This window comes from Alligator mississippiensis, chromosome 2 (assembly GCF_030867095.1).
Source record: "Alligator mississippiensis isolate rAllMis1 chromosome 2, rAllMis1, whole genome shotgun sequence".
In the NCBI taxonomy this organism is placed as follows: Eukaryota; Metazoa; Chordata; order Crocodylia; family Alligatoridae; genus Alligator; species Alligator mississippiensis.
The window spans coordinates 57,439,721-57,453,363 of record NC_081825.1 but is presented as its reverse complement, the minus strand read 5'-3'; the positions used below and the strand labels follow the sequence as shown (position 1 = coordinate 57,453,363).

Here is a 13,643-nt window from a genome sequence, read left to right as displayed (position 1 = left end):
TACCCTTCTTCAGTCATCCAGGACCTCTCCCAATCACAGAGAGTTTTCAAAATAATAGCCAATGACTCGGCAAGCATATCAGCTCAACTTCCTTAGCACCCTGGTACATTGCATCTGGCCCCATGGACTTGTATATGTCCAGCTTTTCTAAATAGTCCCAAATGTGTTCTTTTGCACTGTTGGCTGCTCATCTTCTCCCCAGACTGTGCTGCCAGGTGCTGACCTTACCTGTGAACACTAAGGTAAAAGAAGGCATTGAGTATTTCACTAAGTTGCCTCCCCCATTCAGTCAGGAATCCTCACTTTCCCTGATCTTCCTCTTCTTTCTGACATATGTGTAGAAACCCTTCTTTTTACCTTCACATTGCTTGCTAGCTGCAACTCTGTGCTTTGGCCTTCCTGATTTCATCCCTGCATGCCTGATCAATACTCTTATACTCCTCCCTAGTTGGTTGTTCAAGTAAGCCTTCTTATTTTAAGCTTTGTAAGTTTCCTTCTTATTTTAGCTCACTGAAGAGTTCCCTGCTAAGCCAAGCTGGTCTTTGCACCATACTTGCCAGCCTTCCTGCGCATCGGTATGGTTTGTTCCTGTGCCTACAGTAAGGTGTTGTGTTTTTTTTTACAATACAACCAGTTCTTCTGGTCTCCTTTCCCCCTCAGACTGGCTTCCCAGTAGATCCTATGCGTCAGTTCCTGGCACTGGTGATGCGTAGGGGGTGCACACAGGTGCATGTGCACCCCCTGAGTGTGTCAGGGGTACTGCTGCTGTGATTCTGTTTCCCTTTGGCTTCTGCCATTCAGGTTCTCTGTGCTTCTCCAAGACCTCCTGCTGCATTTACCACTCTGGGGAACACATGGCATAAGCAGCAATTTCTCTTCCCTGGCTGCTCATGAAAGGGTGAAACAGAAAGCAAGGCTTGTTGCACTCCCTACGAAAAGGTGCCACCAATACTGTGCACCCCCTATGAAAAGGCGCTGTGATTGCCCCTGGCTGCTGCCGCCACTGCCAACAGTGTCTGTGGGTGGTCGCCAATCCTTGGTTGGCGCTTGCCACCCTGCCCCCCACCTGCCGACAGCACTGGCAGCATCTGTGGGAGCTCCAAGCTTACTGCCGCCATGCTCCTGCTGCTGCCATGCCTCCCCAGCTGCCAGGGGGCATGCATCGTTCATGGCTCCTGGAGTGAATCGAAGTCTGCTTTTCTGAAGTCCGGGATCCTTACTGTGCTGCTCTCCATCCTCCTTTCCTCGGGATCCTAAACTCAGTCATCTTGTGATTGCTGCTGCCCACTCCCCAGTAACTTCCTGGATTGCTTGTGCACTTCTGTGTCACCCTCCCAGCAGATGTCAGGGTAACTGAAGTCCATCATGAAGACCAAGGCCTGTGGTTGGGAAACTTCTGCTAGATGTTTGAAAAAAGCCTTATCCACCTCATCTGGTGGTCTGTCAGACCCCCACCACAACATCACCCTTGTTGTTCTCCCCTCTGACCCCAGAGCTCTGAGCAATCATACACCTCTTTTACTTAAAAACTCCTCTGCTTTTCCCCTGCCTGTCCTTCCTGAACAGTTTATACCCATTCATGACAGTGCTTCAGTCATGTGAGCTGTACCCCCAAGTCTCTGTTTCTCTAATCAGGTCATAGTTCCGTGACTGTGTGAGGACTTCCAGTTCTTCCTGCTTGTTTCTTAGGCTGCATGCATTCATGTACAAACATTTGAAATAACTAGTTGATTGCCCTACTTTCTCAGGAAGAATGAGAAGGCTTCCTTTGTTGCTCCCTCCTGCTTGTGCTTTCTCCAGGTCACCTGCTTCCCCACTTACAGGAGGAGGTGACAAGTCTCCGAAGCATCCTCTGCCATGAGAACTTCATCAATTCAGTGCTGGAGGAGAACCCTATGACTGTGGATGAAGGATTGCCAAAGGCAGTACTAGAGGAGGAAGAGCACATGGACTCCTAGGAAGGTGAAAGCAGGAAACTTGTGACCTCTGGTAACAAGCAGAAGCCTTCATCTCCACCTACAGCGCTTTGCCTGGAAAACAACCCTACCCACAGAGGAGTACGTTCCATTGGTGGAAGAGACCAGGCCAGGCATCCCCAAGATTGGGAGAATCAAGACCACTGCCACCAAGAGGAAGCGACAGGTGGTGGTAGTTGGCAACTCCCTTCTGCCAGGGATGGAGACATTCATCTGCCAGCCTGACCACTTGTTTTGGGAAGTCTGCTGCTTGCCCGGAGCCAAGATTCAAAATGTTACAAAAGGATTAACAAGACTCATTTGGCCTGCAGACTACTACCCCCTGCTGCTCATTCATGTGGGCACCATGATACTGCCAGGGGTGAACCTGAGCAGATCAAAAGTGGTTACAGGGCTCTGGGTGCAAGGGTGAAGGGGCCAGGCACTCAGGGGGTATTCTCCTCAATACTTCTGGTCAAAGGGAATGGTCTGGGCTGGAGTGGATGCGTCCTATAGATCAATGCATGACTGTGCAGATGGTGTCACCAGCCAGACTTTGGCTTCTTTGATCATGGGAACAAAGAGAAAGGGCTGCTAGGAAGAGATGGGGTCGCCTGATGAACAGGGGGAAGAGCATCTTTGCAGACAAGTTTGCTAACCTAGTGAGGAGGGCTTTAAACTAGGCCTGTCCTAAACTAGGTTAGCCAGGGGGTGGTGATAAAGACCCAAGGTAAGTGGGGAAGCGGGTGACCTGGAGAAAGCACAAGCAGGAGGGAGCAACAAAAGAAGCCTTCTCATTCTTCCTGAGAAAGTAGGGCAATCAATTAGTTATTTCAAATGTCTGTACATGAATGCATGCAGCCTGAGAAACAAGCAGGAAGAACTGGAAGTCCTCACACAGTCACAGAACTATGACCTGATTAGAGAAACAGAGACTTGGGGGTACAGCTCACATGACTGAAGCACTGTCATGGATGGGTATAAACTGTTCAGGAAGGACAGGCAGGGGAAAAGCGGAGGAGTTTTTAAGTAAAAGAGGTGTATGATTGCTCAGAGCTCCGGGGTCAGAGGGGAGAGCAACAAGGGTGATGTGGTGGGGGTCTGACAGACCACCAGATGAGGTGGATAAGGCTTTCTTCAAACATCTAGCAGAAGTTTCCCAACCACAGGCCTTGGTTTTCATGACGGACTTCAGTCACCCCGACATCTGCTGGGAGGGTGACACAGCAGTGCACAAGCAATCCAGGAAGTTACTAGGGAGTGGGCAGCAGCCTGTTCTGTGAGGGACCCCACTAGGAACCACCACTCGCATTGCAGGCCCTCCCCCATTGGGCTGTCACTGGAAGGAACCTGCAAGCTGCATTTCCCACAGTGCCAAACCAGGACCTGGGTGGAAATCTTGGTGGTGAGTGGTCCTGCCTTGATTGACACCTCACAGGTGCAAGCAAAGGAAGAGCTGGCAGTGGCTCTGGCATTGCAATATTATCCAGCCATTTATCTCGGCCTCTTAATCTCCCTCCTCTCTCTTCCTGCCCCTGTCTCCAAGCAGACCCTCCCTAGCAAAGTCCCCTGTAAGCTGCCCTGTTCACTTCTCCTTGGTCCCAAAAGGTTTCCTTTTCCCTGCTAACCTGCTTCCTCTCACCAAGCTTACAGTAAAGGAAGGTCAGAGAGTTTCCAGGCAAGCGGCCTAGTGAACTTTCTCACTCTGGACTCTAGTTAGCCAGGGGCTTAAGTATTGATCTAACTGGTGAGTTTTAGCTACCTACACTAAATCTATGTAGGTTGGTTACTCTTAAAGAAAAAACTTACCTTGAAGCATGAATGCCGTGTGCCCGCAGAGATTGGTGGGGCATGGTGACCACCCACAGGTGGCAGCAGTGGTGGGGGCGTGTTGGCAGTGAGTGGGGAGATCCTGCAGGCAACAGTGGCGGGGGTATGGTGGCAGTAAATAGGGAGCTCCCACAGGCAGCCACGGTAGGGGCATGGTGGTGAGCAGGGAGATCCCATGAGCAGCCACGGCAGGAGCGGGCTGAGCAGGGAGCTCCCGCGGGCAGCCATGGTGTGCCGGCAGCAGAGGAGGGGGAGTGGCGAGTGCTGCCCAGTGGTCAGCGACGACCCCCCCCCCCCCCCCCCAACGCACACACGCCAGCGGCAGTGGTGGTGGCCAGCGGCAATCAGGGACCACCCGCAGAAGCCATCAGCGGTGAGGGAGGAGGTGGTGAGGAGTGACTGCCCACAGGCACGCCGGCAGCATCTGCAACACATTTCGCCAGGGGTGCACGTGCACCCCCTATGTGTCACCAATACCTTAAATACTCCTTTTCAAAGAGGGAGGTGCAAACTGCCCTGGTTGCTGCCCCTGTTTGCTGATTCCCTGGTCACTATGCGAGTCTCCTTTTATATCCTCCTGGGCCTGGACTGGCTATATCCTCTTGCGAGGGCTTTTGTCAGACACAGGTAGCAATCATCTAGTCAGCAGCTCTCCCCGCTGCTCAGGGAACATGCCCAAACATATAGCCCACCAGACAAAACACTCAGCAAGCCAAATACTAGGCAGCCCTGGCCCTCTTACCTTCCTGGAACAGGATCTGATGCCTGGCTCCTCTTCCTTTTCCCCTTCCTCCTGTTGCTCCCAGTGAGCTGCTTGCAAACTGTCCTGTTTGCTGCCCCTGTTCGCTCACACCTCTCAAGCACCCCAAGCTGTGGGCTCCCTCAGCACTGTGGGCTGCTCTGCTCTGCACTGCACCTCCTCACCCTCAGGGAAGGGGGAGGGGAAGCCCAGAGACCCTGGCTGCTTCTGCAGCTGGAGCAGTGGGGTGACAGGCAGCTGAGTGGGAGCCCAGGGGCTGCAACTTAACCCTTTGTGGGTCGCCAGTTAGGTCTGCATTCAGTGGCCCTGACCAAGAAACTATCCTCTCTCCTGCAGCAGGTTTCTATCTCATTCCCTATGATTTTCCTGCTTTACACAGAATTTAGGATGCTACACATACTTGCTTCATTTTCAAGCCAGTTCTAATTAATGAATCAGAATTGCTCACCTCATTCATCCTGTGAAGTGAATGGGGCTGAAATCTGGTGGACAAACTAGCATACGATTACTTAACCAAGCTGCATCAGTACCCCATACACTGTGATCATCAAAATACCAAATTCAGCAGAAAAAAGGCATGGAATTATCAGTATTAATCACAAGGTCTGTTATTTTGTTTCCCTTAGGCTTCTGCCATTCAGGTTCTCTGTGCTTCTCCAAGACCTCCTGCTGCGTTTACCATTCTGGGAAATGCATGGCATAAGCAGCAATTTCTCTTTCCTGGCTGCTCATGAAAGGGCGAAACAGAAAGCAAGGCTTGTTGGACTACCTCTGGTTAGCAGTGAAGGTGTGTGTCCTGGTGGACATCACAGTCCAGACTCCTGCTAAATCTCCATTCCACCCAAGACTAAATTGTAGTTTGGGTCCATTAAACCGTGCGACTCTGCCCTGCTTGCAGTGACTAGTACATGTGGAGCAGCTTTGCAGTAGCAGTGTGACTCCACTCTTCAGCAGCTGAGTGCTGTTTTTTATAGTGACCTTGCAGATCTAGAGAAAGGATTCATTAGTGTATTCTGAGAAATCAGCTAACTATCCTAATTAACATCGCAGCAAAAATGAAGGTTTCCTGCTGCCAACCTGAGCAATAGCTGCTCTGGAATTTAATGGCTGTTATGTTGTAGAGTACAGGGGGTCTTCATCAAAATACAAAGGTGCCAGGAGAATTAATTAAGGTTGTACAAGCAGCCTTGATCCTGACATTTCTGAACTTGCATGTGTTTGATTTTGCTACATTTATAATTTGCTAATGTATTTGTTTTCTATGGTGTTTCAGGGCTTTTATAAAAAGAATACAAAAGATGTAGAAACTGACTCACTGGATCTGGCTAAAGGTTCGTCTAGTCCAGGCTCCTGTCAGATACTTCAGAGCAATGATTTTCAACCTTTCTGAGCCCACAGCTGATATTCTCATATTGCAGTTCCCCAGCCTAGCAGCCAGTTTCCCTTGTGGTTAACTTGCCAGGCGTACTTCAGGCCTTCCTTTGAAGGCACTAGCTCAGGAACCGCAGTGTACCCATGTTTGTGTGAGGCTTGTGCTCGGGCTAATAAATTTCATCCTTGACTGAACTGAGGCAGCTGCACTGTTTCTCATCCTAGATGTAACACATACAGAGGAGCCTGGAGCTGGGAACACTTAGTAGGATGGTAGCAGCTCCCCGCAAAGCTACCCTTGCAGCCCATACATAACATCTCCGCAGTCCATTTGTTGAAAAGTAATGCTTTGGAGCAGGGATGTCAAACGCATCCAGCCCCACAGGCCAGATGATGGGCATAGAGCTGGACTGTGGGCTGGATTGGGCCCACAGACCATTCCTGTTCCCACATGCTGGTTCCAGCCCACATGCAACGCAAGGCCTGGACTGGCCACGTGTGCTGCTTGCAGTATGCTCATTAGCCCTGGACCTCCATGTGGCATTTAGCACATGCCATGTATGGTACCCACACCAGACCAGCCATGCACTGGATCTGGCAAGCAGAACTGGTCTAGGGCCCAATCCAGACTGGCCTCAGTTCTAGCGCATAGGGCAAATACAGCGTGAGTACCAACTTGGCCTTTGTGTGCTAAATGCAGCGTGCATTGACTGTAGCCTGACGCAGCATACTAGGTTGGTCTGGAGCATACACTGCATGTGCCACTCACACCAGATCATCCCTATACAATGGATCTGGCACATACAGCACAACTGTGGGCTGATCTGGCCCCAGATCCAGATCCTCACAGGATCTGTCCAGCGTGAGCAAGCACCCCAAACCAGCCCTGTGCCGTCTGCAGCCTATGCTAGACAGGCTGTGCATACTGCACGCAGCAAGTGGGACCAGTACTGGTGCGTGCTGCATGCAGTTGGCAGCACTGTGGGTCATCTTTTTACGCCATGCTTTAGAGAAAAGTGCAGGAGCCCCATAGTAGGCATATGTGAAACAATCCATCATCCACGTAGGGCTTGGTAAAGTCTCTAATATTTTGAAATTGGCCTAAAACTGGAAACACTAAATTTTAATGCACCTTCCAAAATGTTTCTTGCAATTATAACTCTAGATATTACTGATATGAATATAAACTTCCTATCTGTTTTTGAAGTTTTTTTAAATCCTTGTCCTTAACAAATTTTTGTGACTTGAAGCTTAAATTTACTGTATCAACTTAAAAGGGATCTGGGTATCATGTTAAACAGTTTAATCATATATTATGTGAAAAATATTTCCTTCTAAGAAGATTTCATCGAATACTATGCCATCCATATCATTTCTGAGTTAATTTAGAACCCTGAGTAGCTCATATTTCTGCTTTCAATTTGAGTTACTTCACATGTATTCACATTACATTAACTTGTTGAATTCACCTAGCATGTGTAGATCTTCTTAAAGGTCATTAATTTCTTCTTTGCTCCTGAGTAAAGTAAATAACATTGTCACCTGCAGATTTTGCTACCTTACTATTTCCCCCAACTCCTTGATCATGAATAAATATATAAAACAGAAGATCTACTAGAGAACCTTGACCTGTCACTGCTGATCTTATTCCTTGATGAAAAATGACTGTCTAGTCTTACTTTTTGCTTTTTTTGTTAGCCAGTTTTTGCTCTCTGACAATACTTTGTCTCATCTTGTGATCCTTCAACTTCTTTAATAGCCTCTCTCACACATTCTTCTCAAAGACCCTTTGGAAATAAATGAATACCAACTAACTCCATTTTATCCACAGCTTACCTGCAGAATCTCTCAGGGTTAGATTCTATCTTTTCATGATTTTCAAGGTTATTCTGTTTTCCATTATCATTTTGACTAATTTGCCAGCAACAGATACAAGGTTTAGTGGTGTGTAATTCTCCAAATCATCCTTATGGCCTGTTTTTAAATATCAGTATGCCTAGACAAAAGCCATTTGGAAACTTTCAAATATACAGCACTCACACTCTTTACATAGGAGTTTGTGTATAGTAACTAAGATACCCCCTACAGCTTATAAGATACAGGCTATATTTTGCTAAAAACAATAATGAAAAAAGTTTTCTAAAGTAACTTTTCCCTAAAGATATATATTGAATTTGTGGCTGTGTGTGTGGAAATAAAGAGTATATTAATTCTTATGGAGTATGACATGTCAGAATTCACTACTTGGTACAATTCATATCTAAATAAAGGCTTGAGGTATAATACAATATCATAGTCTTGAGAAGTTTCCTTCCTTTTACTGTTTTTTTTCCTCTTTTGCCAGTTGATATTTTGTGTTGTAATATGTTAATAACAAAAGTGATGTGATGATAAGAATAGTTTACATATATATATTCTTCATCAGAATAAGGAAAATAGTTACCTTAATCTGAAAAAAGAAATAATAATGCAAAATATTTTTTTCTGTTTTTCATTATTCCAGACGATTCAAAGAAAGTTTGTAGCTATAACAAATGATTCAGTAAGTTTTCTTGGTGACGGTCTACAGCGCATTGGAACAAAATTTAGAAGTTCATTAGAAGTGATGATGATGATTTGTTCAGAATGTCCAACGGTCTTTGTGGACGCTGAAACGGTAAAATTTTGCGTGCACTCAGTTATTCAATGCTAGATTGAAATATCTGTCAATTTATTATTCTTTCTGTAAATTACAGAATATTACATTTCACTACTCTCAAAATAATATTTTTGTGAAAGATTTTTAGAGGTGCTGACACATCTGCCTTTTTCCCTTTCCCCTTATCATGAATTCTAGTAGTAGGAAGCTTTTTGGGATTAAAAAAGAAAATCAATTTTTTAAATAAAACCAAAAGAATATTAAAACATAGTACATAACTATGAATTCAGTTGGAAACTATATCCCTTTCTGACTACACAAAATTGTGAAATATATTTTCTTCTAAATAAATGTTGTGTGTTAAGTATAAACAATAGACTAGCCTATAGTTATTATACATCAGTTAATTGAATTCACTGTTCTTATTAAGGTTTCACTCATTTGGAAAGCTAAATAATGCATCCATAATTGAAAACCTCATATTTATAGTCTTGTACCTTAAGGCTTTTTTACACTGGGAAATTTACAGACATAACTGTATCAGTATGCAAACAATCTCATTCCTGAAAACAAACATTGCCATTTTTGTGTGACTGTCCACATAGATTCCATTCTTCATGCCCTCAGAAGGCATGATGGACAGAGTAGCTCAGCTACCTATTGGGACCACCTTTCTCCCCCTGGCTGTAATATAGAAGGCTACAGTATCTGTCTTGACAGATAGAAAATCATTCTGTAAATATTTGTGCACACGTGTGTGTGCGCACACCATTTTAGTAGCAACTATACCAGCCATAGGGGAAATACAGACACATTGGGTGCCATGGGTAACAATCTGGGTAATTACAGCACACTGGAGCAGGCTCGATTTAATCGAGTCTCCTAAAGTGTGGTAATGACCATGGTCCAGCAGACTCCAACATCCTTAAAAATGGCAGTGGGGGCACTTTAACTAAATAAGCTTTAGTTAAATCGACCCTACCATGATTTTTAAGTGCAGGGATGCTGATGCACAAGATGCTCCAGGCACTTTAATTAGTGGCTCTGATTAAAGCAACCCCCTCCCCACAACTCCTAAAGCACATGTATAAACGCCCTTAAGGCTAGGCCTTCCCTATAAAGATTCCAAAAGGATAAAGTCATCCTTAGGGTATACCTGTTTCTTGCCCAAGATTTATGTTTGAAACAGATATAATATTTAACACTTTTTTCCTCTCAAACCATATACCAGTCAGTGGGAGGCTAAATTACATGATCTGAATGTCCCAAGAGCATTGTTTTACTGTATACATAGGACTTCCCTGTCTATAGAGTCACTTTGTAGTATTTGCAGATGGGTTCAAGGTGTAAGATATTTTGAGTCAGAGATTATGAAAGTGGGTGTCCAGTTGCCTTAACTTCTGTTATGAACTATCTAATTTAGAGCCTTTGGAGCTGACCAGGGCTCAAGCACCATCTGTGCTTCCTGAGAGGCATTATCCCTCTCAGAAACGTAAAGAGCAGTGATTTGGGATTAACTTCATACTGTTATGAAGCACTATTCCCTGTCTCAAGCATCAAGATCTGATGCTTGTTTTCATGCAGTGATGATTATTTAGACAGACTCTGGCCATGCACTTCCATCCCACTGGGCAATTCCTTATTGATCACAGAGAGGACTATACATGGACAAGCACTTAAAAGAATAGTAAATGTCTGGCAACTGTGCTTCTTTGAATTGAGCTGTCTGTCTATATTCTAGGACTCATCCCCTTCCCTGCTATGTCAGAGTCCTTTAATATTTGGATTTTTCATTGGTGAAAGGGCCAAGGAACAGTTGGGCCCCCTGTTCCCTTTATACCCTCAATAGGGAGCTGAGGATACTTATGACACATGTATAGCCCCAAAAAATTCTCATTTCAAGAACATGTACCCCAAGTGTGAAATATATGTGGAAAGCACAACTCAAAGGCTCTCAGTTCTTTTTCTGTTTGCTGCTTTTTCTTATATGTTTAAGAGCAGGACAGTAGAACCCAGATTTTTTTTATTGGGATCATTTGAAGATATTTAATTTGCAGTGGGTTGCCAAATAAAGAGGAGCCACTCAGTTGATGCCTGCAGCTTTTACTTCTATGGCTGCCACTCAGCACAGCTGAAGTACATCAGTGGTCCATTAAATGTGATTAGAGAACCAGCATCCTTTAAAATAAAGGCCACAGCAAACCCTTGAATTACATTTGTAGTTCTGGGCAGCTGTTGGCTGCAGCTGTATGTACCCTGTAAACACACTGCCCTTTACTATAGGCCACAGGTGGGCAATTATTTCGGGTGGAGGGCCGCTTACTGAGTTTTGGCAAGCTGTTGAAGGCTGTATGGGTAGCCCTGTCCCTTGGCAGGTGCCCCACCCCCTGGTCACCACCTTGGGACTGGAAATCCCACCCTCTAACACCTGACCTTTGCCACCAGAAGTCCCTCCCTTTGCCCCTGGAAGTACTCCTTTCATCAAGGGGTTTTGCTTCTCTGAACCAGAAAAATACCAAATTATATTCTAACAATCAAACATGTACTACAACATTAATTTCATTTCAAAAAATATTTTTGTCCTGATTTACATGCATTTGTGTTGTGTACATAGAGGTGATAGTATAATACCTTAAAAAAAAGTTTTACTCTTGTATATTGTGGGGGGGTGGTATGGGTGGGAGACTGGGTATAGGTTTGTGGGTATGTGGGGTGGTGTGGGGGGGAGGGTGTGTGTGTGGGATTTGTGGCAGGGTGGGTATGGGCTTTGTAGGGGACTGTGAATGTGTGGGGGAGGATGGCTGGGGAGGGATGTAGCTTGGGTGGAAGGAGTGTGCCCACAGCCTGCCCCCCCCCCTCCTTCCCCCCTCACAGCAGGCAGAGACCCTGCCAGTGCTCCTGCAAGACTGGGCTCTGTGATCCTGCTACTCTTGACCTTGGGGCACTGGTGCAGGCCCCATGTTCCAGCTCGCTGCCACTTGCCTCTGTCTGCCACTGCTGCCCTTCTCCTGCCACTTCCCCATCCCCCACTGGCAATACATTGAGGGTGCATGCGGCTGCACATGCACCCCCTGAGAGCGCTGGTGCACCCCATTACTGCAGTGTTCCCAGGCAATGGAGGGGGCAGGCAAGAGCACTGGTGTCCCCCCTGAGAGCGCCGGCCAAAGACTGCGCCAGGAGAAGCGATTCCCGTGCAGCCGATCCTGCTGACCTGGAAGTGCCAGCGGCATGCTGCTGCCAGTTGTGGGTTGGTGGGATTGGGTACAGCGGGACACCCCTGCCCTGGGTCGCTAACTGTCTGCTGTGGGGGCAAGTGCCCCCCCTGACTCAGGAGGCACCAGTCACCTATGCCATCCCCTCTTCTCCTGGCTGCTCGAGCACTGCATCCCAGCTGCTGTTGCAGTCTCAGCACTGCAGCTGGGAACCACGTGGTGGCGGGGGGGGGGGAGGGGGAGACACTGAGGAAAGGGCAGGGGCAGGCAGGGGGAAGAGGCAGCGAGTGGGTATGCAGAGCACAGCGGCTGCCAGGCAGGAGCATGGAGCCTGCACCAGTGCACTGGGGCTAGTGCGAGTGGGGCCCAGAGTGGGGCTGCAGGATCATGGGACGGGGCTGCCAGGAGCTCTATGGAGCTGAGCTGGCTCCCTCTTCTCCCTGCTTGAGCAGTGCAGCCCAGCTCCATAGAGCCCCTGGCAGCCCGGTTCCACACTCCTGCTATCCTGCTCTGGGCCCTGCTCTGGGCTCCTGTCATCTTTGACAGGCAGCCAGGGGCAAATACATATTAATTTTCTAATTTTTTTAGGGGCCCCGCAGACCAGATAGAATGGCCTGGTGGGCCAGATCCAGCCCATGGGCAGTGTTTTGCCTGCCCCTCACTATAGGCTGTTTTGCACATACATGACCTAACTTTTAAAGGGAGTCCCAAAGCTTGACTCAGAAACACCATTTCCTGTAGCACCTAGATCAGTGATTCTCAACCTTGCTAGACTCAAGCCACTCCTTGGAATATGGTAGCTCTCAGTTTTCACTTGTTTCTTGACTACTGAAAAATAATAAAACTATTGTTCTGTTGCAAATAACTCTGGAAAAACCACAACAGAGCTTAGAACAGAATAACACCCTGATTGAGAATCACTGATCTAGATGCTCCATTTGAAGTCTCTCCCAAGCACTGACTTGGCACAGCCCCATTTAATTTGCAGGTTCTGAATGGCGCTCTGCCTTAGCTGATCTAACTGCAAATATTTTTTTAAGTTATAATTAGAGGTATTACCAGTGTGTGGACAGCTAGCTTTATGTGATTTCCCAAAAGAGGTTTAATTATTTAATAAGTGTTTTATTTATTTACTTATGGGAAAAAAATTTGTTTCAGCTGATGTCCTGTGGTTTACTAGAAACATTGAAGTTCAGTGTTCTAGAGCTCCAAGAACATCTGGATACCTATAATACCAAAAGAGAGGCAGCAGAGCAGGTAAGTCTCCTTTATTTTATCAGCTACTTTATGTTGTAGGTGGACAGTGAGGGGGAGCTGCAAGTGGCCTGATCCTCGTTGTGGCAGCACAGCCTCAACCCCTTCCCTGCCATCCACCCCAAAGAACACATACCAGGTGAAACAGCTGTGCGCGCCACTTTCTGGCACCCGTGTTTGGGGTTGCCTACCCCTGCTGTAGGTCTGTTGGTTGCACTTATTTTTACTCTTGCCATTTAACAGAAATGTTTAAATTGATTGAATAGTCAAAGGGAGAAATTTTTTTTATTTTAGATTTTTGGTTGTTTTTTCTCTTTATGGAAGTACTGTTTTTTTGCCTGTCAGTTGAGATTAAAATAAGATGACATTTAAACATTATGATGATATAGTTTCTGTTCTTTAAGGTATATGTTAATGTCTAGACTTTTTGCAAAGGGCACAATGATTCAGGACTGAACTTTCAGCAAGCTGAGTATTTGCTTTTGTGAACCAGTGATACGTAACTGACTCCTGGAATATACAAACTTCAGGAAATTTAAAAAAAAAAAAGACATCTCTTTCAGGAAATGAAAGAAAACATGGCTCTAGATTCACCCTTGCAGATATGAAGAGAGCTATAATTT

At 46.3% G+C, this 13,643-nt stretch overlaps 1 protein-coding gene across 10 annotated transcripts in view; it reads left to right on the top strand.

The window, feature by feature from the left end:
• The window catches only part of FRYL (FRY like transcription coactivator), a 323,785-nt gene that overhangs the window by 295,219 nt on the left and 14,923 nt on the right, over positions 1-13,643 (top strand). For all 10 annotated transcript variants that reach the window (XM_059721714.1, XM_059721716.1, XM_059721717.1 and 7 more), the window contains 2 exons: positions 8,420-8,572; positions 12,925-13,023. In XM_059721714.1, the coding sequence (XP_059577697.1) occupies positions 8,420-8,572; positions 12,925-13,023 (252 nt within the window). The remainder of the gene's footprint in view (positions 1-8,419; positions 8,573-12,924; positions 13,024-13,643) is intronic.